Source organism: Motacilla alba, chromosome 6 (genome assembly GCF_015832195.1).
Source record: "Motacilla alba alba isolate MOTALB_02 chromosome 6, Motacilla_alba_V1.0_pri, whole genome shotgun sequence".
In the NCBI taxonomy this organism is placed as follows: Eukaryota; Metazoa; Chordata; class Aves; order Passeriformes; family Motacillidae; genus Motacilla; species Motacilla alba.
In genome coordinates, this window is record NC_052021.1 from 33,520,362 (window position 1) to 33,547,800 (window position 27,439).

General features: G+C 43.9%; 1 protein-coding gene across 1 annotated transcript in view; it reads left to right on the plus strand.

The window, feature by feature from the left end:
* Window positions 1-27,439, plus strand: part of DOCK1 (dedicator of cytokinesis 1) — a 273,464-nt gene that overhangs the window by 52,709 nt on the left and 193,316 nt on the right. The window contains exons 19-25 of the mRNA XM_038141075.1: window positions 2,541-2,638; window positions 6,022-6,111; window positions 6,458-6,558; window positions 8,493-8,627; window positions 12,631-12,739; window positions 24,409-24,479; window positions 26,072-26,178. Coding sequence (XP_037997003.1) covers window positions 2,541-2,638; window positions 6,022-6,111; window positions 6,458-6,558; window positions 8,493-8,627; window positions 12,631-12,739; window positions 24,409-24,479; window positions 26,072-26,178 — 711 coding nt within the window. The remainder of the gene's footprint in view (window positions 1-2,540; window positions 2,639-6,021; window positions 6,112-6,457; window positions 6,559-8,492; window positions 8,628-12,630; window positions 12,740-24,408; window positions 24,480-26,071; window positions 26,179-27,439) is intronic.

The window sequence follows — 27,439 nt, forward strand, 5'->3', positions numbered from 1 at the left end:
AGGAATTTGACTTAGCACAGTTGATAATTAAAAACCACCCAACACTCACGTAGGACAAATTGAAGTGCTATATTGGCATAAAAGGTGAAGATGGAAGCACAGAATTAAACTAAAAATCACACAGACTGGAGAATCAAATGTTAAAGTCAAGAAGGCAGAGAATTTCAGAGTTAGAGGGGAAATATTATCTAACTGAACTCAGTGGCTGGGCTTTGGGAAAAGTTTGGGTGTTCCTATAGGGAAGCTTTTGCACAGATCCAGGTTAAGGAAAGCAGATAGGCAGGAACTTGGGGTGTATCCTTCCACTTGTTAAATACCCTGTAAAAGAGCCATCTTCACATGCAGTCCATAGAATAACAATTCACATTAACAAAGCCAAGTTGCTGCTGGAGACTTTGCAGTCTGAGTGTTTGAACCTTTTGCAGTGGGAAATCACAGAATCCCAGACTGGTTTGGGTTGGAAGTGACCTTAATGATCATCCAGTGCCACCCCCTGCCATGGCAGGGACACCTTCCACTGTTGCACAATGCTCCAGCCTGGCCTTGGGCACTCCCAGGGATCCAGGGGCAGCCACAGCTTCCCTGGGCAATCTGGTTCTCTCTTCCTCCTGATGTTTTCTAACCTCAAATTTCACTTGACCTAGTCTTACTCCATCATTCCTGTTTCCTTTAAGCTAAAATACTGTTTTACATCCTTTTTCTGCATTATTTTACACACAGCCCTGTGAAAAGAGTGGGATTAGTGCCTGGCTGCTGCTTTGCTGGGGTTAATTAATGCTTGCATTACCAGCCAGTGCCCATTTTTCCATCCCCTGCAAGTTATTTTTCCCTTTCAGCTGGCCTGCACTGACATTTTGTGCTCACAAATGTATATTCATTTAGCATTTGCTCTGCCATCACGCTGCCAGTCCACGTGGGTTTGTTTTCTTGGGGCAATCCATGATGCTGTTCAGAGCTCGTCTGTGGGCTGGCTTTTGTTCACATCATTTCTTCTGTCAAGCTGATGCCTTGTTAGAAGTCAGACTGCAGCCAAATTCAGGGGTGGAAAGCTGATATAAATATATCCATGAAACACTTTGGGTAACTCATGGAGGCATCTGCTTTGCTTCCAGAAGCAATTTTTTTTTGGTTAATGCTGAGTTTTTAAGACTTTGGGTTCAGGCTATAGACTTCTTGTAGGATGTATTAAAAGGAATGGAGGACTTGGATTCAACTCTTTCAAAGCTTTAATGTAGTAAAACTCTCTTGATTTCTCCTGACAAAGGGATGATGAGAAGGCTTGGTTTGAGAGCTGCTCAGAGGGGACTCTTTCCAAGGAGTACTGTAGTGCTTTCCACTAGAAGTAATTTCATTTATTACTTAGAATGAAAGGTTTTTTGAGAAAAGCTTAGCAGCTGCTTTGAGTCTCTGCAGATGATTTCCACAATAAACTCTGCAGATTCATGCCTTGGTGAACGTTGTGTTGGTTGCTTTGAAACCCTGAATAGCAGAGAAGTGAGAGGGTGTTTGCTGGGAGGAAGTGCCTGTTTTGAGATATTCTGGGCAGAATTCACACAGTATGAATTACACAGGGAGGTGGGCCAGGGGCTGAACTGAAGGTAGTGAGTCTTTAAATTAGCCATGAAATCACTGAAGTTGGAGAAGACCTTTGAGATCATTGTGCTCAGTTTGTTATTGAAGGCTTCTCCTGAGCAGGAGTTGCTGGGAGTTCTGTTTTGTGCTGAAAACTGACTTGTCATGGGGAAGAGCTTTCCCCTGAGGCTGCTTTGGCCAAGGAGGGAGGAGTGGGGGGTTTGGGGTCTGTGGGCAGTGCTGGGCTCCAGGGCTGGGGTGCTGCTATGCAGGGGAACCCCACTGAGAGCTCCTCCCCAGGAGTTTCCCTGAAGGAAGCTTTGCAATGACACATGGAGAGAGCTGGCCTCCTGCATTCCCCTGCTGATCAGGGAGTGCTGAAGTGACACCACCTTCAGGCTGTGGGATTTGGGGATGGGACCATTGGCGTCATCTGGGCTGTGCCCTCAGAGGGCAGCCAGCAGAGTGGGCCCTGGCAGATATTCATCCCCCAGCTTTCCCCCACTCTCTGTTATTTTGCAGCTCTTTGTGCTTCATTGTGCTTTATTTTCTTTTCAGTTTCTGCAGTGAGAGCAGAGAAGCTGGAACCATTAATGCTGGGAGAGTCACTGCCCTGTAGATACCACTGTGTTGGTGGCTGGCTAATTTCATTTTGGCATTTTTTTTTCCTAAATACACAACTGTTGTGTACAGCAAATCAAAAACCCAGGGACCAGGCTTCCTTGGCCTAGATTTTCCTGCTGATATTTCAAAAGCTGGCTGCTTTTCTGAAAGCCTTTCAGAGTTCTGTCAGGGCAGAAGGGTTGTCCCAGCTTTCTGCAGCGTCAGAGGGTACCAGAAATACCTTGTTGTCCAGGGAAAAAGGCTGAAGTGAGGAAATAAAACTTCGTCCTGCATATTGTGGTGGAGAGTGAGGAAAGGGAAAGAGCCTGCAGGAGATAATTTCTGGGTTTTTTTTTTATTTCTAGTTGATCTCTTGGGACTGCTGAAGTGGAGATCCAACACGAGCCTGCTGCACCAGAACTTGAAGCAGCTGATGAAGGTTGATGGTGGTGAAGTGGTCAAGGTAATGAGCTAATGTCTGTAAAAATCCCAGATTTTGGGGTGTCTTTTTTTTTGGCTCCCTACACTTTTCCCCTCAACCTCACTGCCCTCATTTGCACATTAAATTGCAACCAGGAGCCTCAAACTGCAGGGTGCTGATGCTCCTCTCCCTGCCCTCCAGGAACATGTCAAATGTCTGGGGACTGATAAAACACACATCAAATGCACATTTCTGAAAATTAGGTTGGTTTTTTTTTCCTAGCAGTTTGGTGAATTTTTATACACAGATGCATGAAGAAAAGGTGTTTTTCTTTGCAAGATTAGACCATCTTGGAAGTCTTACATGGTGATGTTAAATGTATTTTTGATCTATGGATGTGGAATGCAATCCTAGTGTGTGCTGCTGTTGTTTTCTTTTAAAAAATACTTCTGGAAACGTTTAGCTGAGCCAAGTTATTTACATTTGCCAAGGCCACTGAGTGATTGCAGAGAGCTACATAAAGACAGGTTTAGCTGTGCAAAAGAGGAGGCTGGGGCTTTATTGAAGGTGTTGTAATAAATCAAATCTAAAAGAGTGTCAAAAGATGTACTTGGGGACAGGTGACCCTGGAGAGTTGTTTCCTTACTTCAGGGGATTTTCAGTTGTTTAATAAAAGAATAATGAAGCCTCAGTGTGAGGTAACTTGAAGCACCTGGGAATGCTGATTTTGTTCTCCTTGGAGGGTGGGGAAGCTGGGGTCCCACAGATTTGTGTTTTGGGGAGGTTCTGCTTGCTGTGGTTTTGTCCTGGGTCATTTGAGAGTAGAGTCTTGCCTGTGGCTCCTGCTGAGCTCTGCCAAGGCTCTGCCACTTGGAGCTCTCCCTCCTCTCCAAATGTGGCATCCCAGAGTGCGTGGTGCGTTCCTGCTGGGGGGGGATCAGGGATTTCCTGGGGTTGGAGTAAAAGCAGTTTTGGAGTGGGTTTTCCAGCTGGCATGCTCTCAGGACCCAATGGGATTCCCTTCTCCTGCTCCCAGGGATCTGAACACAACTGGAGTCATGCAGAGGGCAGAAGAGGGAGTGTTTAATATTCCACCACCATTTTTATCCTTTTTTAGAGGGTCAGTGCTTGCATTCTCCATCTGTTGCAGCAGTGTTCCATCTTTGTGGGGGCTGCTCCATTGCAGGATCTGGTTTGTAACTGTTCCTTTCTGTTCCTCCAGCTTTCTTTGCCCTTCATGTTTTTAACTACAATACCCAGTGCAGCCTGGGTATCTTTAGAAAAAGTATTGATGTGATAAAACACATTCCTATTTTCTGTTAGGCCATTGCCTGTTTTTAAAACTCCCAGTAAAAGGCCTGGGCCTACTGGTGTTCATTTATTTGAGTGGAGATGAGCCCAGCTCCCCATTCTGTGCCTGTTCCCAGAGTGTGTGGAAGCTGTAAATGTTATCTCCCTTCCCCAGGGGCTCTGGCTCCATTTGTGCAGAGTCTGTGCAGTATGAGAATGTAAACTAATAGTGTAGGAATTATTCATGCCACCTGAGAAATGCCCAGCCCCTTCACTCAGCAGCAGCATCTCGCTGTGCTCTTCCTGCTGCTACACCGAGTCCTGGTGAGCAGATTTCAGACTTGAACTCTGCTCATGAAAGTCAGGCTGAGGTGCCTGAATGTGAAATCAAGGCTTGATCAGCCTCCCAAGCGTCCTTTGGCTTCCAGGGGACTCAGTGTGTGGGACCCAAGAGTGCAACTTCCCTTCAGACCAGGAGAGAAACTTCTCCTGTCGAGGCTCAAAACTGTGCTTTGCACTTCCCTCCTGCCAGCTGGCAGCAGCCACAGAATCATTTAGAATTACAGAACCATTTAGGTTGGAAAAGACCTCTGAGATCACAGAGTTCAACCCTTAGAACATCAAGTCCAGCCTTTAATGTGCTTTATTTGCACATCTTCTGTAATGGAATGAGTAAGGCTGTGAGAAGGTGATGTTTTCCTTTTGCCCCCGTGGTGAAATTATGAGCTGGCTCTTCCCCAGGACTGGGCTGAGATCAGCTGCAAGAATTTGGGTTTTTCTGGTTTTTCATCCTCAGCAGCACGAGCTGTGACTCTGCTCAGTTGGTTTAAGGAGTTTGACATTCAGCTGTGAATGGGGTTAACTCCTGACATTTGACTGTAGGTTTAGGAGATCAGGTGAATCAGGCTTGATCCTGGAGACTCATTGAACATTTTTAAAGGCAACATTTTAGAGGAGGAAGGTGGGAGTCAGGCTGGTTTTCCATCCCTCTCACAGGATGTGGAATGCCTCTTGTAGCTGGCACCTCAGGATAATTCCCTTCTTGTTGAGATGTTCTTTGCTCTGTCTCATCTACAAAGCAGAAGCTTTTTCTTTTTTTCTATTTTACTTCCCTGGGAGGGTGGGCAGCCCTGGCACAGGGTGCCCAGAGCAGCTGGGGCTGCCCTGGATCCCTGGCAGTGCCCCAGGCCAGGCTGGACACTGGAGCTTGGAGCACCTGGGACAGTGGAAGGTGTCCCTGCCAAGGCAGGGGTGGCACTGGGTGGGATTTAAGGTCCCTTCCAACCCAAACCATCCTGGGTTGATTTGAGACAGATGTGCTGGAACCATCCACATTTAACCCCTTCTTTCTCAACCCATACTGAGCTGTGCTGCAGCCTGGCTGTGCCCTGGAGAGGAGCCCCTGTGTGTCTGTGCCACAGGAGGAAGGAGCTGCTCAGACACAAGCCCATCCCAGCAGAACTGATGAGTATCTCTGGCACTGCATGGATTCCTGGCTCTGGGATGAACTCCTGGAATTGGGGACCTTTTGTCCTTTACTTTACTGGAAGCCCCTGGCACTAATGTTGCACAGAAGGGGGTGCCCAGGCAGGGGGAGTGAAGCCCTTGCTGTGCAGGTTTGGGGCTGGGGCAGCACTGGGGTGCTCTGTTCCCACGCCTGCATGTGGGATCCCACCTGGGGCTGTGGTGCAGCCCTGAGCAGGGATGCTCCGAGTGCCTTCCGGGCTCAGCTCCCACTTCCCTTGGCATGAGACTCAGTTGCTTGTGTGGCTTGTGCTCTGAAACCCCCAAGTTTTCAGCAATGCATGGGCCTGGTGACCGTGTGGTGAATCTGCAGTTTGGAAATCCTTGTTGTTGGAGCATTGTCACAGATTAAAGTCCTTGTCCAGGTGTGCCAAGTGTGACTTCTGACTTCATTTTTTTCTGTTGGAGTGATAACCTGTGTATAGATAACGAACTTCACTAAAAATAAGTTGCTGGAAAGAAAAGTATTGGATTTTCCTTTTTTTTTTTTTTTTTTGCTAACTTATTTTAAAATGCCTTTACTTTAGCAAAAATACCTGTAGAAACCTGTGTGGAATCTCAATTTAACTTTCCTTTGAAAACATGATGAGAGCTGTGTTGTTTCTCTGTAGTTCCTTCAAGATACACTGGATGCCCTTTTTAACATCATGATGGAGAACTCGGAGAGTGAGACCTTTGACACTCTGGTGTTTGATGCTTTGGTGAGTCTGCAGTGGGGAGGGGCTGAAATGTACCTAATAATGGAGAATTAATGACAGAATGAAGTTTATTGATGGAAGAGATCTGAGCTGAGAGTTATTATTTAATTGAAAAGTTATATTTAAAGGTTCAGACCCAGAGGGAGTTGGATTATATCTTGTCATCTTGCCAGGAAATCAGGAAGCACTGAAATGCAGTCATTTTAATGGATTACCAGCAGAATTTAGGACAGGAGCAGAACAGACATTTTCATGTCAGTAATGTCTCTTCTCTGAGAAGAAAACGGAATGGACAAAAATCAAATATTTTTTTGAGACTAACACACGAATTACGCTGATTTTTTTTCAGGTATTTATCATTGGACTGATTGCTGACAGAAAATTTCAACATTTCAACCCTGTCTTGGAGACCTACATCAAGAAGCATTTCAGTGCAACCTTGGCCTACACGTGAGTTGGAAAATTTATTTTTCCTAATGTGACTTGGAGAATTTTTACAGATCATGTTGTTTAATTACTTGTTTATGTAGCTAAATTAGGAATGTGCCCACGAGCTTGGGAGGGTCTTGAAGACTGGGGGTAATCTTTGTTTCTTTCTTGAAATAAATTGGTACAACTTTCAGTCCTGTGCAAGGAGAAGTTTTGATAGTGCTGTAATGAAGATGACAATTTCAGGAGTTGTTTTGTAAGGAAAACAAAAGCAATTCTCACTCATATTGGAAGGAAATCATGCCTATTTAAGATGCTTCAAATACCGTTTTTTTTGTGCATTAAATGACACTCTACCCTGATTATCCACATTACTGTCAGTGTGGGAAAGAAGCAGTGAATGACAAAAAAAAAGCCCATTATTTTTGTTGTCTTAAGTAGTTTTTGACGGTTGGAATCTTTGCTGCTGCATTAGGCTGGAGGAAAAATATCTGGTGGATATCTTTGCAGTGCTGGGGGGAAGGCAAACCCAAACCAGTGAACCTGGGGTGTCCTTTGCTGGTGCAGAGTTTCTGTTAAGGGGCCTGAAAATGTTTGAAAATACTGATTTAAAATCGTGAAGAGTCATGAAATCATAGAATACCCTGAGCTGGAAGGTCCCACAGGGATCATCAGTCCAGCTCCTGGCACAGACACCCCAAAATCCTGCCCTGGGCATCCCTGGGAGTGTTGTCCAAACCCTCCTGGAGCTCTGGCAGCCTCGTGCCCATTCCCTGGGGGAGCCTGGGCAGTGCCCAGCACCCTCTGGGGATGAACCTTTCCCTGATCCTGCTTTGATTCCCAAAGAAGATTTGAGCCTTCAGTCTCAAGGCTGATATTTTGATCACTCACGTGGAGCATCCTGCATCACCTGAGCTTCTCAGGAAAAGCTGGGGGTGGCCCTCTCATGGCATGGAGAGCATCCTTCCCTTCCTCAAGTGCAGGGAGGCAGAGACAGGGAAGAGCTGAATTCTGGCTTGAGGTGTCCCCATGGATGTGACAGATCCCTGCCCTCTCCCTGCCTTTTATTCATGGAACATTCATCGAGGAAAAGAGCTCCAAGATCATCCAGCCCAACCTTCAGCCCTGAAGCAAAGAGAGGTGGCCTTGGCAGTATTTAAGTGCTTACTTGAAATTCTCAGGCAGTTTGCTCCTGCTCCAACAAATCCCCAGGCAGCAGGATCTCTGTGTTGTTTTCTGTTAGTGGGGAATAATGTGGAGCTTGTTTACTTGGAGTGGGGATGTTGGATCATGCACTGGAGCTGGGATGATTTAAAATGGAATTGCTCGTGGTTGCATTAAAGCCCTGATTTATATTCATTGGAAGGGAGGGAGCTGAAATGGGATTATTTTGAAAATTGTTTCACTTTTGAGTTTGATAGGCTTTAAAATGGGGAAGGAGAGAATTTCCAGCTGGTGGTGTGGACTTTGAGAAATAAATTTTAGAAATTTCAGCCCAAAATCCATGGGAAAGCTTTCTAAAGGGGAAGCCTTGCTGAATGAAGAAACTCATTTTGTGTTAATTCTAATAGCATGCTTGTATTTAATTTAATTATTTTTATTCCTATTTATAATTTTTATTCTTATTTATAATTATTTATTATTATTATTAGTGGGTATATCTTTCTCAGAGCCGAAATCTGAATATCCATTTGAACATCCAGCAGAAAACCAGTCTTACTGAGATTTGTTGTACTGCTTGTGTGTTAAATGAGGTTATGGTCTGTGGTTTTTCTTTTTTTGCTCAAGAATAAGTGCCAGCTACTTATCAGCAAAACAAAACCACAACGAGTTCATTAGTTGAAGAATTAACTTTGTAGCTCTGTGGGCACATAATTTTTCTTTAAACCTTTCAAAATGGAAATTCTGTGAGAATAGTTGTAACTTGTTTGTGGGTTTTTTTTGTATTTGAACAGGAAACTGACCAAGGTTTTAAAAACATACGTGGACAATGCTGAGAAGTGTGGGATCACTGATCAACTCTTCAAAGCCATGAAAGCCCTGGAATACATCTTCAAGTTCATTGTCCGCTCCAGGATATTGTTCAACCAGTGAGTACAGGCAGTGCTTCAACCTCCCACTGCCAATAATGCCCCAAAACTGCCAACATTTTACAGTCCAGCAGTGAAAACTGCTTAGGATTGCACTGTTTTAGAAATGCTTGAAGCTGTGAGAAGTTATTTCAGGAGAAGGGTTTTCCCTCTTTAGCAGAGATCTGTATTTTCAGAGCAGGGAATTGGTAAAATCATCATAGTTTAGGTCTCTGAACTGTTGGGGTTTCCAGCCCCGGATTGGGGTGGCCCCAAAAGATGGAAAAGTCTCTCCTCCAACCCGTGCCTTCAAAGAAAGACTCAGCAGTCCTCTGTTGTCTGTTCTTTAGGTTGTTTATTGTTGTTTATCTAAAAGATTCTTCTCCTGAGCTGCTGTGGCCCGTTCAGCAGCTCAGACAAAGGCACGCTGCCCTCCCAGGGGCTGGGGCCATCTTTTATATCACACATTCCGTGTTACATGTTTATGCTTTTCCCCAATGCCTACTATCTATATTGAATGGTGACTTTCTGCTCTAAACCAATCTGTGAGTGCCAACATCACCACAGACATGGAGGCTGGGAAGGAGAAAGGAGGAGGACAGGGCACACCCAAATCCCTCCATCTTAGAACCCCTGACCCCCATGTACAAAACCTGGACCCCAGTGTACAAGGCTTAAACCCCCTGTACAGCACTCAGAAACCCTTCCTTTCACTTTGTGACTGCTTCTACTGCAATACCTGAACTTGTGTGTGTGGCTTGTGATTCTCCATACAGAGTTGGTGATTTGCTCCACGGGCTAAGATCCAAACCCCACGTGTGTCTTTGGCTGCTGCCAGGGTCTCAGAGCCCCCTGCCAGCGGCTCTGGCCATCCAGGGCACCCAGAGGGATGTCCTGGGTTCCCACATGAACAATTAAAGCTTGGCACTGTTTGGGGAGACTTCTGTTCCTGTATTGTGTTTTATACACAAGATGTTAGAGAAGTTATAAACCAAGCTGATGGGATCTTCACTTAGATTGAGTCCTTTTACTGCTTGTTAGCAGTGGGAACAACCTTATTGCAAGGGATTTATGTAGAGCTCTTCAGTTACCATCTCCACCACCCTTTCCTCGAATTCAGGGCTTGGAATTTATTTCTGTAGGAGCCTTGCTGCGAGATTCATAAAATACTGGATGTCACTGAGGCTGTAGCAGGGCCTACAAATCACTTGAAAAACAGAAAAAATAAAATTCCCTCTGGCTGCAGGTTGGATTTACAGACAGTCTGACCCTCCAGGACTGCCTGTGGGATTTCCTTGTGGGAAGCACAAATTCACAGCCCTTCAGTGAGAGACCCAGCCCTCCATGCCAAGGGATTAATCAGCAAAATTACTGAATGCAGAAAGAGCCTGGGATTTGTTTTGCTGCAGGACTGAAGCCCTGCCTGGGGGGTGTGATTTGGAGTGATGAAAATGCAGGATTGCTGCTGCTCCACTGAGGAATCACAAGCAGCAAGCTGAAGCTTTTATTCCAAAATATGGCATATTTTTAACTTCAGGAAGAGGGGAGTGGGCTCCATGGATGGATGGAGCATTTTAGCAGTTGAGTTCTGGATAAATCCATGGAAGTTCACCCACTTAAAGCATGGTGGCACATCTGTTTGTTCACTACAGCAAAGGTTGATAAAGGCACAGTATTACAAGTGACCTTTAGAAATATCTCTGATTTCCTCAGTAATGATCCCAGTGCTTGGGGTGTATTTTCTACAGTCTTAAAATCCTCCAGGCAGTGCTGGAAGCACCAACCTGGTGTTAAACCTTGATTTCTCACAGCTGCAGAGATTTTTGTGCTTTATCAGGTGTATTAAACAAATAGATGTTATTAACTGACAATAGGAACACATTTGTGACTGACTTGTTTATTATTATTATAGCTTTCTTTTTGAAAGGCAGAGCTTTGTGTCTGAAGCACTTTGATTTATTGGGCTGTCAAGTTCAGTTACTCTTTCTGTTGGTATAAGTTTCACCTCTCTAATCTGTTCAGGGGGACACTAAAATCCATTATAGAAATGGGGACTTAACAAGTTTTTTATCCTGCATAACCCCCAGTTTTAGCCTAAAAGGGGAACAGAAGTGTGCACAGCAAAATAACACAATTTAGTGGTTTGTTTTTGTTATTTTTTGTAGTATTTATTTCCCTTGTGTCCAGGTTAAAATCAAATTTTCATATCTGGGGCTTCCAAAGGTTTATGAGCACAGCATTAAAAATGATACAAATTAACCTCAGTGTGTAAAGCAGCAGGAACATCCTGAGCTCCATGTTTATCCTGAGAAAAGCCCATTTCCAGCTGCATAATGTGATCCATCACAATGTAGCTTTAGATGGGATGTTGGGAAGGAATTCCTGGCTGGGAGGGTGGGCAGCCCTGGCACAGGGTGCCCAGAGCAGCTGGGGCTGCCCCTGGATCCCTGGCAGTGCCCAAGGCCAGGCTGGAGCAGCCTGGGACAGTGGAAGTTGCCCCTGCCCATGGCAGGAATGGGACTTGATGGGATTTAAAATCCCTTCCCACCTAAACCATTCCATGATTTTGATCTTGGAACGTGAAGAGATTGTACGAGGATTGTACCCAGCAAATTTCTGGATGAAACTCCCTTTCTGAGCTGCAGACTGCATTCAAGACCTTCCTGCTGGGTTGAATTCCAGGAGAAAATGGAGGAAAGGGAAAGGGAGTTGGACTCTTGCAGGGAGCTGCTGCAGTGGGTGTTGGCGCCTGGTGTTTGGGGGATCAGAGCCAGTGGGACCAGGGAGGGCTTTGGAAGCCCAGTTGCTGTTGTTGGGTGAGGCTCTAATCCATCAGAGCTGACTGGGTAAGGTGGGGTTTAACTGGGGGATGGAGTCATGGGATGGTTTGGGTGGGAAGAGACCTTGAACTCATCCCATCCCACCCCTGCCATGGGCAGGGACACCTCCCACTGTCCCCGGGTGCCCAAAGCCCTGCCTGGCCTGGCCTGGCAGTCCCATGTGATAACTCCTCCTGTTCACATTTAATCTGGGTTCCAGATCCCTTTTTGGCCATGTTAAGTCTGACTAACCCTGGTGTGGGTGAGTCCCACGTGCTGCCCGAGGAGGGGAGGTTTTCGAGGATGATGTGGGGCCAGTGCTGGTGTCCCCCTCATTTTCCAGTGAGGATTGTGCCATCCTACACCTGGAGCAGGGCAGGTTCTGCATTTAAACCACTGCAGAGAATTCCAGGAGCACTCGTTGGCCCAGTGGCCCAAGTTCTTCTCCTTGGCTGTATTTTTTTGGCCTCTGGTGTTGCTCAGGTGCCTCTGTTCAGTTTTTACCCCCCTGAAAGCATCTGAGAGAGGGAGAGGGGGGATCCCAGTGGGCAGCTCAGCTGTGAGGACTCTGCCTGGAGGCACAGGGACCTTGCTCCTGCAGCTGAGCTGGGGCTGGGTCATTGCTCCGTGTCAGCTGTGCTGACTCCATGGCAAACTGAGCCTGAAATTAGTGCTGAGACACGATTTAACCTCAGAGCTTCCTTCCCCCAGGAAGATAATGGATCTTCTTAGCAAAAAGAGGGTCAATGGGTTCCTTCTTTCCCAGAGTTTAAGGTCACTCACCTTGGCCCACTGGTGGATTTTAGTGATTGCTGGCAAGTTTTCTGGCTGCTTTCTGGCTTCATCAGCACAAGGGTCCTGGCAGACATCTGCGGGGTGGAGAGGCTGTCCCAGGCACAGGGAACTGGGGCACTGCTCGGGGATGCACCAGAGGCTGGAGCAGCACTGCTGCATGTGGCATTTCACAATAAAAATCTCTTCTTCCTGCAGGCCCAGCCTGACCAGTCTGTCTTTTGGTTTTTGTTTTTTGTTTTTTTTTTTTCTGGAAGAAAGCTCTTGATTCAGTGAAGGAAGTTGTAGAAATTCTTGAGAACATGTAAGACACAAAATGGCCATCTGCCATCTGATTGTTAAAAGAACCACCAGATTTTTTAAAACAGTATTTCCATTGTGGTTTGTGCTGATGAAACCTAATTGTTTTTCAGGCTGTATGAAAACAAAGGAGAAGCAGACTTCAGGGAGTCTCTGCTGCAGCTCTTTAAGTCCATCAATGAGATGATGAGCAGCAACTCTGACCAGACTGTCATAGTGAAGGTTTGTGCTTTCCAGATCTCCAGTTTGCTTCCTCAACCACAATAAGGCAGTGAAATATTTGCTTATTTGTGCTTAAAAGCTGGCTTTACTTGAGTCAAGGTTAATTCTTGGTGCTTCTGCTGAAGGGTTTGTGACTGTGTAAAGAGCTTTCTTTGAACAAATAAATTTACAGAATTCTAGAATTATTTCAGTTGGAAGAGACATCTAAGATCATTGAGTCCAACCTTTAAATTTCTTCACTACCCTCACTTTTCTTTTAAAAAGAGAACTTAATTTGGGTTCAGTGGTATTAGGCTTTTTAAACTTGTATAACCTTAAAGTTAAGGAACTTAAAGGTGTTTTTTGAGGTGTTCTTTAAGGTGACCTTATACTTACGATGCTGCTGACAGTGTAGATCCTCATATTTTAATGTGTTTATTTATATCTGAGGCTGTTCAGGAACTTCAGTATAGGGTCTTAAGCCCTAGTACATATTTTAAAAAGAAAATTAGTAAAGAGAGAGACTGGAAGCTCCACCTTTCATTTCTTATACCTTTTCTTGTGTGCCTTTAAATCTGCTTTTGGGAACATTGGCTCATGCAATTGGTAAAGGGGTCTGTGCCCTAAATGGTGCTGATATCAAAGAGCACAAGCTCTGAGTTGTAGGGCTGGTAGATTTTAGTATCCAGAGAAGGCTGGATACAGAAGTTAGTGGATCTTTTTCACCATGGGAAACTACAGAGACTGCCCTAAATGTGTGTTTGATAAGCTGCACCTTGAACTTCTCCTTGTGCTTCCAACCAGAGTTTCTAAAAAAGGTGAAACTCCTGACCCAGCCCTGCTGAATCAGCTGAGACATGATCAAGGGGCTGAGATTTGGGGTAGGATTTGGGGACAGTTGGACTCTTCCTGCTCAGGTGGTTGCAAAGACAGACAGTGGGAAATCCCTGTGCCAGTGGAAGAAGTTCCTGGAGCAGGAAAAGTCTTGAGTCAAAGCCCCCAGTCCTTTGTAGCTGAGCTCTGGGGCTCCCAATGCAATGCTGAGCACACAGCAAAAAGAGATAGTGGGGATAAAGCAGCTGAGGAGGAATATTTTAGGCAGAGAGGCCAAGACTGGCTCATCTGATAACAAAGTAGGGATATTACAGGTATCAGGAAAGCTGTATTTTCATTTCATTGCCAAAGCATCTGTCCTGAATGGAAATGGGCAGGTGGAGACTGAGGCTCAGAGTGTGCTCTCTGGGGTTTTACAAATAGGGAGTTTGCAGATTACAGGATTGGAATGTGATATTTCTTTTCCTGAGACTCCCTTGCAGGGCCTGCTGCAGGAAGGCAGATGAACATGAGCTTTTTTTCTTTAACAATTTATACCTTGGTGTGGGGGGGGGGAAGGGAATAAAGCTAAAAATTGCTTTGGGGTGTTCACCTGAGATGCAGGAAGGAAAACTGCCTGGCAAGGGCTGGAGAGATCCCACAGCAGTGCTTCAGGTTCAGAGCTCTGCAGGCTTGGGCAGAGCACAGCTCCTTGTGTGTGTGTGGGGTGGCAGGTGAAGCTCTGAGGGATGGGCAGGGTGGGATTCAGTGTGTGGAGGATGCCTTGCAGAAGCCTTGACAAGCTTTCATTCATTATTTATTGCTTTCATCTCCTCTGGACTCTAATTCCTGAGCTCTTAGAACACATCATTGCTACTATTGGCTTTTTGGAGCTTGTGAAATTGCTTTTATGATGTTCAGGTATCCACTGGAGCTGTGCGGTGTGAGCACCGGGCAGAAATGTGTGCTTCTGTCTGAGCACAAAACTACTGAATGGGTGGCTAAATGTGGGGCTTTTTTGGGGAGAGTGAGTGTGGGGTCTGTGCATCCTGCCTGGCAGAAATGTGTGCTTCTGTCTGAGAACAAAGCTATTGAATGGGTGGCTAAATGTGGGGCTTTTTTGGGGAGAGTGAGTGTGGGATCCTGTGCATCCTGCCTGGCAGAAATGTGTGCTTCTGTCACAGAGAACAAAACTCTTGGTGGATAAATGTGGGGGGTTTTTTGGAGAGTGAGCGTGGGTTCTGTGCATCCTGCCTGGCAGAGCTGCAGAAGGTGCCAGTGACACTGTGGGGTGACATTAGAGGCCTCATTGAGCATCTCCATCTCTGCTGGTGGAGAGGAGCATCAGCTGGAGCTCCCAGAGCTGGAGGCTGACCTTTGAGCTGATGGATGGGCAGATGGAAGGAAGGAATCCCTGCATGGAGCCCCACATGGAGCTGGCACTGTGGGCAGGACACCTTGGAGCCATCAGTGGCAGCTCCTCAGAGGCAGCAGCAGGGTGTTGGGCTGGCAGGGCTGTCACCCTGCTGTCACAGAGCCTTGGAGCAGCCGCTGGGTGCTGTGCTGGTTCCAAACCCCGGGAAGGACTCGAAGGGGTGCAGAGGGTTGGGAATGCTGCACCTCCCCAGCCCTGATCTCCTGTGCTCTGGGGTTTGTACAAGGGCAGGCACTTGCTGGCAGCCTTAGGAGGGGACTTAAAAGGAAATCAAGGGGTTTTTTTTATCTTTTCTGAAGTTTGTTGTTCCAGGGGGGTGTGGGACAGCCAGGGCCAGAGCTCAGGGGCGGGGATGTGCTGGGTGCAGCCTCTGAGGGAGACTGGGAGAGCCAGGAGGGGAAGGGAGGGCAGAAACCACAGCTGGCATCTCCTGGTGGCACTGCTGGGGACCAGGGCTGGGCACAGGGAGGCATTCTGGGGGCAAGGAGATGCTCCAAAGACTGGAGCATCCTTCCCATGGAGCCAGGCTGGGACACCTGGGGAGGCTCACCTGGAGAGGAGCAGCTCCAGGCAGAGCTCAGAGCCTGCCAGGGCCTGAAGGGGCTCCAGGAGAGCTGGAGAGGGACTGGGGACAAGGATGGAGGGACAGCACACAGGGAATGGCTTCCACTGCCAGAGGGCAGGGCTGGATGGGAGATTGGGAAGGAATTGAGAGCCCAGAGCAGCTGGGGCTGCCCCTGGATCCCTGGCAGTGCCCAAGGCCAGGCTGGACACTGGGGCTGGAGCACCTGGGACAGTGGGAGGTGTCCCTGCCGTGGCAGGGGTAGAAAAAGATCTTTGAGTCCCTTCCAACCCAAACCAGTCTGAAATTCTGGTGCTGTTGGGTACTTTGGAAAGTGTCTAGATAAAGAATTCCTAGATAGAATTCTAGGTAAAGAATTCCTCTTTATCTGTTCAAGTTTTGTGGAAAATCAATGATTTTAAACAGGTAAGTCCCCAGGTCCCTGTGTTGTGCAGGAGGATCAGCAGATCTTGCTGTGTAGCAGTTTTAGACTTTTTTTCCCACTGATTTTTATAAATATTGGGGGAGCTAAATAAGTGTAGACAAAATAAGTGAGTTTGGAGAGAGATAAGAAGTTGCAAAGACCTACACAGAAAATTAAAGTGCTTGACATTAAACAAGGCAGGTGCTTCTTTCACCCATCCCACTGCTCCCATTTCTCCTTGCAAAAACTGGAATTTTCCTTTACAGTTAATCACCCTGGAGCAGAACTCCCACTGGAAACTTTCTCAGAGATGTTTCCAACTTTTTGGGCTGGATTGACTGGATTATTTTTCCTGTCTGCTGGGGGAGTAGCCTTCAAGCTGACACAGAATGAAAGACTGCAGTCTTGTATTCTTAGCAAGGATTCCTCTTTATCTATTCAAATATTTATGTCCTTGTGGAAGCTGCTGAGCTGCTGTTGACTGTACTTGTTCAATATTTTTAATTTTATCTTTTTAATTTGAATTTTTCAAGGCTTTGGGTGCATGCATGGGGAAAAAAAAAATGTCCTCAAAAGAAAACTCTCAGAGTTGTCCAAGGATTTAAGGCTGTAGAGCACTGAAAGAGGCTTGGAATTTATAGCTCTTTTAGGATTATGGATGTTCAAAAAGTCTTAGGGGATAATTAATAGGGTTTATATATATATATAACATTAAATATATATATAACATATATATATGTTTATATATAATGTTATATATATAACATTATTTTTAAATTGTGTGGTACTACTTCAGCTATGGATTTTTGCAATAAATAGGTGAAATTCCATATGATCTTGGGATGTGGTTTGAGCAGAGCTTTGCTAGCACTCTACTGGTGCTTACACCTCGTTTCTTTTGCCTTTTATATACTCAAACGTGTTGGAATTAAAATGTTGAGGTGCAAGAATGACTAAAACCCACTCTCACCCCAGGTGAAATAATTGCTGTAGGTTTGAAGTTGGAAAAGTGAACTGCTAAAAATGACAATGTTCAGAACAATGCAGAAGTTGGGTTTTTTAGTTAATTCAATAACATTTTAGGGATTTTTTTTGTGTTGTAGTGGAGACAGGCATTTCAGGGCTGCCTTCTGCAGTTTTTCAAGGCGTGGGGTTGTCCAAGCTGGAGAGGGGAATCCAAGCAGCGATTTGAGCTGTTTTTGAGGTTTTGCTGTGGCTGTTCCCTCAATAACAAGAATTCCCCTCTCCTGCTGGGTGGCAGGGCTGCAGGAGCAGCTTGGCAAGGGGAGCTTCCTCTTTGTTTTCCAAGCCTCACTTTGAGGGTGGAACCTGCTGAGATAAGGTGAGCAGCATTTGGTGTGTGCATGCATTTTTAATGGGTACAAGTGTGCTGAGCCTTGCTGGGTTTATTCCTCCTTTCTGCTAATTGGTGCATGATAATTATTTCCTTAACCTTCTCCTGCTGAAGCGTGAGCTCAGCTGGAGCCCGGGAGCCATGGTTGAAAATTGCAGATATTCCTTAGTCAGGGATTCCTGCATCTCTTGGGAGCCACAGAAGCTCCTCCTGCAGTGGAGGGAGCTGCACCCTGCTCAGCAAACATAAATCACACAAAAATTCTAACCTACACTTAGCATCTTATATTTCACCCACAAAAAATGATAAAGTTTAAGTTTTTATACCAATACAAAAATATAATAATAATAACAATAACCAAAATTAATTATCATAAAACCTTAACAAAAACATAAATCATATTACAGTTCAAAAATTCATGTAAAATATAAAACCATGAAAATTTTATTTACATTTAACCTATCCCAATACAAAATTAAGAAAAAACAACAAAAAAATCCTCTCTAAATTAAAACAAGAAAAACCTAAATCAAATATCATACTCATGCATTGTTACTTCATTGTTTACCTTAAATAACACAATCCTACCCATAAATCAGTGAAAACCCAGTATTTAAATAACAAAACATGATACCTTATCTACTTCAATATATCCAAACTGTCAAATATATTCAAAACTGTCAAAGCAATATTCATAATTCAAACAAGAGTAGGAGATGTTGGAACCCTGGATACTGGGAATTTCAGACTTTCTGTGCTGACAGGCACAGACCCTCAAGAGAGCACTGCAGTGACCTGAGGCCATGGAGAAGCTTCCAAAATTGATTGATAATTGGAATTATAGGTGTGGAGTTTAAATAGAAGTGTGTGATATCACAGGGTGGAAAACTTGGGTTTAAGGTTTTAGAATATAGGAATATATATAAAGCAAGGTGGAGGTTTTAGGGTGGAGGCTGATCCTTCTTCACCTTCTCCATGGGTTTGGGTGGTATTTTGTAATTAAACAGAAAAGTCTGTGGTGAAGGACACAAGGGATTAGTTATTGGGTTAGAAGTGAAAATAATTTAAGTGTCATTTCTTAATTAGATAGTTTAACCTTAAAATACCTTATAGAGAAAGGTAGTTTGTGATCTTGTAGCTTGTTAATAGAATGCTGTGGAACTCAGGACTTGTAAAACTATAATATAAATACAAAATGATAAACATCTAAGTCTAAATGAACAAAAATTAATCATCTCAAACACTTTCAATCCCAACCTTAAACCAAAAAGAAAAAACCAAAAACCATCAGAGCCCCTCTGATACTTCCTGTTCTGATTGTGTTCAGGATGGCTGGGAAAAGGCTGGGAGCTGTGAATAATCTGGATTAAGGAGGTGTGAGCACTTTGTGTCTAGAAAATCACCCTGTGTGTGGCCACAGAGAGCTGGGGTGGAAGATAAGATCATTTTTTAATGTGAATTCTCCTGTGCATGTGGGTTCTTAAGAATTCTGCTCAGTTCTAACACATTTCTCAGTGTCCAGTCTGTCCTTTAATATTCAGCATTTATTGCTAAAGCCACAGAAGAGTATTTAAATGAAGGCAGGGAAATATAAGGTGCCTGAGAAGAACACTGTGTTAATCTGCAGGGCTTTTCCAACAGGTGGAATTCTTTTTAAACATCAGATGAGTTGAGTAACAAATTGCAGCTGTGGATTGAGGTTTCTTTGTCTCTTAGAACCCTTGTGGGAACTATGTCCAAAAGATATTTATTTGTCATTGTGCTTTGGGCTGGCTTTTTGGCCTGAAATTGGGCTGGGTTTTGGCCTGAAATTGGGCTGGGTTTTTTTAATTAGGGCTGATTTTTTTGGCCTGAAATAGGGCTGGGTTTTTTTTTTTAATTAGGACTTTTTTTTTTTTTAAATTTAATTAGGGCTGGCTTTTTGGCCTGAATTAGGGCTGGCTTTTTGGCCTGAATTAGGGCTGGCTTTTTGGCCTGAATTAGGGCTGGCTTTTTGGCCTGAATTAGGGCTGGCTTTTTGGCCTGAATTAGGGCTGGCTTTTTGGCCTGAATTAGGGCTGGCTTTTTGGCCTGAATTAGGGCTGGCTTTTTGGCCTGAATTAGGGCTGGCTTTTTGGCCTGAATTAGGGCTGGCTTTTTGGCCTGAATTAGGGCTGGCTTTTTTTAATTAGGGCTGGCTTTTGGCCTGAATTAGGGCTGGCTTTTGGCCTGAATTAGGGCTGTTGTACACTGAATTAAGTGCCAGAAGTGCTGCTTTGCAACTGGGATAAAAACTGCTTTAGTTTTTGGGCTGAAGAACTGCTCTAGGCTGGGGCAAATCTCAGCTATTGAGTTTAGGTGTTGCTGGATATTGTTTGATCCGGCTGCTGACTGGGCTTCCTTTGGTTTGGGTGAGTTTAATGGAATGGCACCCAGGATAATGCTGGGGTGCAAGGGAGGTGCTTTGTTGAATGGCACAAAAGATGAAAATTGACATTAAAATAATGTTCTCAAATGGAGTCAGGTGAAACAAATTTATTGCTTTGTCAAACAAAAGAGTTCAGAAGAGTATCAGAATTCAGAAGGGTTTCTGTGCTTAATTTGGAGGCCAGGCGTGCTGATGGCAACAAATGGCTTTGGAAAATGGCAGTTTTAAATTAAGGATTTTTTTTTTTCTTTTATGCACTACAAAGAGTTGAACTTAAACCTCAGAAAAAAAGCTGTGGTGTTCTGCTCAGAATACATTTTGTTTAATACTTTACAAATGTCATTTGGTCAATCTAATGACAACCTTAAGTTAGTTTTTATTTAAACATCTACTGCAAAGAAGCTTTTGTGACATTTTTTTTTTGTCATTCCATTTATAAGCCCAAGAATGGGATAATTTTCCACTGTTACAAGATTCTTTTTCTGTCCTGCTTGCTTTTCACTCACCAGTGACCTACTGTATTTATCACACAGGTGATTTCACTGTTATATTAAGAGCTCTCACCATACTGTCAACTGTGTACCAAGCAAAAGTAAATGATTAAAACTCATTTTTCTGTTATCCAAAATTTTATTAGAAATACTGTAAGGTACTTAGCAAGGTTTCCCTGTCTTATTTTAATGTTTTTATTTGCTTGATGACACAAAGAAAAGGCTTTTACTTGTCCTCTCATCCTTTTGTGAAGAAATTAAAAACTCCAGAAATTTCCTTGGAAAGCAGCTCCTCCTGGTAGTTTTAGAACTTGGGCCACAATCTGTCCCAATAAATAAATGAAGTTTACTCTTATTTAAATATGCAAGTGTCAAAGTGAATTTTTTTTGAGGTTTTCCCCACCCAGCAAAAAACTGCAGGAAAAATTCCTTTTGGAGGATCGGGATAAATAATTCGGATAAACTTTTAGCCATAGAAACTCTTTGAACTTTTACATCTGGGCAATGTGCTAAATTTCCTCATGGTGGATCCCATTCTTTACCCATTTTTGGTTCATCAAACCTGTCTGGAAATGAACTGTCAGTGAGAAAAAAGCAGGATGGGCAGTGCAGGGGACTCGCCGTTGATGTGCAGAGGGGCCACTGCTGGCAATAACAATTCCATTGCTCCTGATCTTTACTCTGGTCTTTTTGAAGGGGTTTTTTTTCCCCCTCAAATGATCTTTTGATTCCAACACTGAGTTGGTTCCTTCCACACAAATGTGACTTCCCTGCCAGCTCTGGACAAGTTCAGGAGAACACAGTTAGCTGTTCAATTAATTGATGTTCAGAGGGGCTACTGTTGGAAATAACAATTCCCTTGCTCCTGATTTTACTTATTCTGGCTTTTTTACTCACCTGAAGGGTTTTTGCACTCAAGTGATCTTTTGATACCAACGCTGCATTTGTTCCTTCCACACTAACGTGGTTTGGCTGCCGGTCGTGGAGAAGTCTGGGGGAGCACAATTAGCTGGGAAGTCATTAGGAGCCTATCAATGAATTGATCTGAAATTTAGCAAAGGGTCCTGCTCCAGACAGACAGCAGGTTGGGATGATTGAGGGAATGAGTTGGAATTAGTCCATGGAAGGATAAATCCTGGGAATTGCCATCCCCTGCATTGGCTGTGCAGAGAGCTGTGCCTATCAATTATTGCTTAATTTATTCTGTTTAAGGCAAAGCTTTGACTTTTCTGGCCCTGAGTATTTTCACTTAGTGAGTTGTGTTTCTTGGCCCAGTAAATTGCCTTTTTCACAGTTTTTAAAGGCATCCTTGAGGCACTGAGCAGCTCCATGGCTTCTCTTGGCAGCTCCTGCTCAGAGGGAGTGTCAGCTCACGGTTCTTCCCATACTTTCTGTGGAATAATTCCTTTTACGCACAGCTGTGGTGTTCATGAAGGGGAAATTAATGTGTGTTTGTGTGGTTGGGATGTAGAGGATGAGCCACAGCATCTCTGAGTTGGCTGCAGGCTGCCATGGCCTTGCTGATGTCATGCTGAGCCATGTGAATCACAGCCTGGGCAAAAAAATAAAATCCCAATAACACCCCACAGCCTACAGAACAGTGAGTGTACGAGGAAATTCAACTCGGGGAGAATATATCCATTATTTATGCCTCACACTGGCTCATTGCTGCTTTCACTCCTTTTCATCCTCCCCCTTTGCTGCTTTATTTGTGTTCTTTGTAGTACTGGAAATGACTGATTTTGTGACTTGATAAGGGTGGGAATAATTTGTCACTGGTTTTGCACAAAGAGAGAAGCCCCTTGGGGCAGTCAGGTTTTTATTGCAGCCCAGCTTGAAACGGTGTGTAATTATGGAGTGCGTGTGTGAGACTGATCTTGCCAGCTTTGGGCGTGCTTCTTGTGTGATCACAGGGAAATTACTGCAAAAAACTGTTGGAGTGAGCATTGAGGTTCCTCACTACTGCGGTTTGTTAATGCTGGTTGGAATTTTCACGTGGTTAAGGCATCCCTGTGTAACCATGGAATTAAGATTTTGGGCTTAGTTTGCTGTGTGCTTCTTGTGGAAATGAGGAATTGGAGCCCTTGTCCAGTGCTGATCAGGAGTGAAAAGTAATTAATTTAATTTCTTTCAATTGGAGAAACCTCCCCCAAACCAGATGCTTATTTGTTTTTTCCTGATGTTACATGGAAAGACAAGAACAGGTTTTATTTTTATCTGCTGAGTTTCATATTCCTCATTTATGCATTGCAGTGTCCTGGGAATAACCAGCATTGCAATGGAGCTACTGCTCACAGAAAATCTACTTCAGCTGCAGCTTGAACAGAGTAAGATCTACAGCAAGAGCTGCCCTTCTACTTGATTTAATACCAATAAAAAATTATTTTACTAGCCCTTTGTCTTGCACAAATACAGATTTAATCACGGGGCTGCACAGCCTCATAGTCTGATCATCTTGTCACATAATGGAGCCAGCTGAGGTGGGAAATTGGGAAATATACTTCCACAATCTTCTTTAAATCTCCAGAATTAAACTTTAATTGGCTTGTCCATAAAGTAGACCCTCAGTTACTGCTAATTGTTGCAGCTCCAAGCTGTAAATGGCTGTTGTAAATAGTTTTACCCCACATTAGTTCATTAGAGCCATTCAAGTGTTAATTTTTACGCTCGGTGTGAAATTTTAATTCAAGATATAAAATGCGAGCTCTCTTTTAAGATGTGTTACTAAACATTGATGGCTCCGTGCATGTGAATGATCAGCAAATAAACCCCACTGCTGCCTGTGGTTCCTAGCTGGTCATTGGAGCCCTCATCCATCACTGCTCCCTTTGCAGAATTCCAGAGTCCCCAGCTCAGGAGTCCTTCCAGCAGATGTGGGATGGCTGATGGTCCAGCTTGACGGCCTCAGTGGGCTGTGACTGAGAACTGGGTGCTCTGAAATCTGCATCCAGCCCAGGGACAGGCTGGGGGTTCCCTCTGGGGAGGGGCCTCAGCCTTGGTGGCCTCTTGAAGTTCTCCTTGGGCATCACCAAAGCATTGATGTGTTGCTTCTGAGCGCTCTGGGGTTGGGTGTGGAGTGGCAGGGGTTGTGGCAGGGAAGGGGAGCTCGTGGAAAAGAAAGGAGTTGGGTTTGTGTCGGCTCCTCGACTGTTCCTCCTGTGGCTCTTCCGCCTGCAGAAACCACTGGGGATGGGAAATGTGTGCCCAGCTGGGGGGTGTAAATGACAATCATTGCTCACATCACAGTGACAGAGGGGGTTGGGTTGGGAAGATCTGAAAATTCACCCAGTGCCACCCCTGCCATGGCAGGGACGCCTCCCACTGTCCCAGGTGCTCCAGCCCCAGTGTCCAACCTGGCCCTGGGCACTGCCAGGGATCCAGGGGCAGCCCCAGCTGCTCTGGGAATCCCATCCCAGCCCCTCCCCGCCCTCTTAGGGAACAATTCCGAATTCCCAATCTCCCATCCAACCCTGCCTCTTCTCAGGCAGAAGTACACCTGTTATCAAACGGTTTGATTTAATTGATAAAACACAAGGTGGGGCAGACAAGTCCAGCTGTTCTGGTTTCTATTTCAATTACTCTGAGTTTTTTCCCCAGTCTGGTGCTCAGTGCATGCAGTACCTACGAATTGTTCCTAAGAAAAAGATAAAACGAGTAAAAATCCTTACAAACAGTTAAAATATTAAACATCTGTTTGTGTCTGCCGAGCTCTTTCATGTGCTGTGCAGCGGCAGCTGCGATTTCAAGGGGAGCTGGGAAGAGCCAGGGTTTCATTTGTGGCTACCAAGAATTTACTGCAGGGGAAAAAATGCTAATTAGGTTTTTTGTTTAATTTTTAAGTAGTGGAGTGAAAATTAAACCCAAACAACTCTAGCATGGCTGAGGAGGAGGATGAAAAAGTGCCCAACAGAAGATGGGGATAAAGGGATTAGAGGAACCAAAAGGTTTCTGTGAAATGTTTAGAAGGAGCTTATAAATCTCTAATTTTGGTCTGGGTTTCTTCAGTTCATGAACATTTCATGCCTCTGTCTTATTCTAAATCAGTTTAAAATTTAAATTTTCACTGAGTTTGAGCTTAGGTGTCACAGAAAATGGTAAAACCAAAGCCACCTCCTCTTGAGTGATTTTCTTCTTGCAGTCTTTGCACCACCTTTAGACTCTTTAATTGTGTTAATTTGGGTTTTTTGTTTTGTTTTTTTTTTAGGGTGCAGCACTTAAATACTTGCCAGCAATTGTCAATGATGTGAAATTAGTGTTTGATCCAAAGGAACTCAGGTGAGTAGAGTTAATTAAGTGTGGAGTGCTAATTTTATTTTATAAAGATATATATAAAATATACACATGTATGTAAAATACATATCATATATATAAGCATAAAAACATACACTATATATTTCATTTTTACATGTTACTACTATATATAAAAATAAAGAAATATATACTGAGACAGTGAAATATGGATCACCTGAGAAGTTTTATCACTTTGATTTTATTGCATTTTTTTTGTCCCTTGCAGGTATTTTTAAGGGTTACACAAAGAGCCTGTTTTTAAAAAATAATTTCTTACAAATATCTGGCAAACTTTGCAGTACAAACCATTAGCAAGAGTTATTAATCAGGCAGCTGCCATCAAAACTCTTAAGCTGGACCATGATGCTTTGCTCTTTAAAGTATAAATTTCCTGTAAATAATAAAATAATAAATAATTCAGTGATTCAGTTGCTGGATCGATGTCTCAGTAGCTCATAAACATGGCAGTGTTGTTAGTAAATAAAAAGGACAATGGCAGAATATTTAAGGAAAAAAAAGTGGGAAAAGCAAATAAAAACTAGCATTTCAACAGAACTTTTAGCTTAAAAAGAAAAATACAATTTCATTTTTTATGATGCTGTTACAAACTGAAAAAAAACCATTTTAGATTCTGATTTCACTGCACAAACCCTTCTAAATTTTGTCTGGCTTTATTTTTATGGTCTTGATATGTCAGAAGGAGGAAAAGAGATAAAGCAGGGATAAAATAAACAAATATTATCTTAGTCTAATATTCCAGTGGCCTGAGGAACTTGGCATTTACCTTCTGCATGCCTGGGGACTGTGAAGTGTTCTACATCTACACTTCCCTGGGCTTAAGAAGTCCAGATTTGTAGAGTTTCTGAGCTAAATAATAATTTTGATATGTGACAGCAAAATTCCTGGGAAAAGAGAAAAAATGTAACCCTTGGGCTAAAACAGGCCAAGTTCTGCATTTTCCTGTGGTATTACCAGTACAAATTGCAATTAAACACTGAGAGTATTTAAATTGAGGATGACTTAAGCCTCAATAGGAAAAGCAAAGAACCCAAAATTTTAGGAAGGGATGCAAAATTATTGAAAAGTTTTGTCAGTGTTAGGTGGGAGCTCAGCTGATGAGTCTTGTGATGGTACCTTTTCCTAAAATGTCAATTTCTGGGGGTTTTTAATGGTTAATTTTTTTGTTGGTAGCTTACAATGTTAATTATCACCTTATTTTTATCATCCATAACCATGAACGTGTTGATTGACATGAAGCACAGGCAAGGCAAACCTGAAACCTAAAGCCTTAAATGGAACATGGACAAAGAGTCTAAAACTGAGATAAAAGGGTGGGGAACAAAAGAAATGACGTTAAAAACTGAAGAAATTTGCTGAAAACCATTCACAATTCTGATTTTTTTTTAATATCTCAAAAAAATGGAGCTTGCTCATCGTAGAGCAGGAAGTTGTGTGTCGGGTTCTTTATGGATGGTTGTGTCCAGTTGTTTTTCCATGGATTTTAATGGGGTTTTAGATGGATTATTAGCAGATTTTTGCTTTTGTTCAATGGGTTTTTGCTTTCCCTGTGTGTGCAGCAAGCTCTTCACCGAGTTCATCCTCAACGTGCCCGTGAGCCGCTTGACCATCCAGAAGCTCTACTGCCTCATCGAGATCGTGCACAGCGACCTCTTCACCCAGCACGGTGAGCAGGCAGAGCTCCAGCCTTTGGTCCCTGTCCCTGTCCCCTGCCTGGTCCCTCCTGCTGTCCCTGTGGAGCCTGGGACACATTGAGGGCTCCACTGGAAGGACAGGATGGAAAATGAAAACCCAAGACTGGTTTGGGTTGAAGGGACCTTAAAGCCTGTCCAGTGCTGCCCTTGGCTTGGTGGGCACCTGTCATTGTCACCACTAATAATGGAGGCATTGCTGGTTTTGGCTTCTTTTTTCCTCCTCTGTGGAGGCTGGGATTGAAGGCACTTGAGAGGACAGTTCACATTCAAACTCAGTGTTTATATTTCTTATCAATGTCTCAGCCTCACAGCAGTGAGTTCTGCAGTATTTCACTAACAAGGCACAAGATGGCCAGCTATCTCTTGTTACAAGGTCTTTTAAAGATAAACTATCCAATTAAGAAATGACACCTAAATTATTTTCACTTTTAACCCAATAACTAATCCCTCAAAGTCCACACTGTGGACTTGTCTGTCCAATTACAAAATACCACCAAAACTGGTGAAGAAGACCAACCTGCCTTCACCCTAAAACCTCCATCTTGCTTCATAGACATTACTATGTTCTAAAACCCCAAACTCTAAGCTTTCCACCCTGTGATATCACACACTTCTAATCAAACTCCACACCCACAATCCCAGTTCCATCATTCCAGTTTGGAATGATCTCCACGGCCTCAGGTCACTGCAGTGTTCTCTTGGGGGTCAGTGCCTGTGAGCACAGAAAGTCTGAAACTCTCAGCATCCAGAACTCCAACAAGGGATGGGACTATTTTTCAGGCTAAGAATGATTTATTGCACAGACAAACATCAGTCTCAGAGGCCCTGAGATTTCAGAGGGGCAAGCATTCAGCCATAGCTCAAAGCAGTCACAAGTTCTTTGTTACAAGGCAGTCTAGAACTTTCTAACCCAATGGACAGTTGCCAGAGGGTTTATTTTGCTTTTCTGACCCATCACCTGTGCTCCCTTCTGCTGCACTCTGGATGCTTTTGTCCAAAGGGCTTCTGTCTCACAGGCACACATTTGCTTCTGCTATAACTTCTAAACTCTCAGCTTATTCCATACAGCCCCACCCCTACATTAGAAACCCTTCACCATCTTACCAGTGCAGTTTCTCTCTCACTTAAGGCATATTCTTACTTACAACTCTAGAAATAGGAGTTTATGATTTTTCTGCTTAATCTCTGTGTATTGTAATTTTACACCGATCCAAGCTTCTCCCAAGGCTGCAG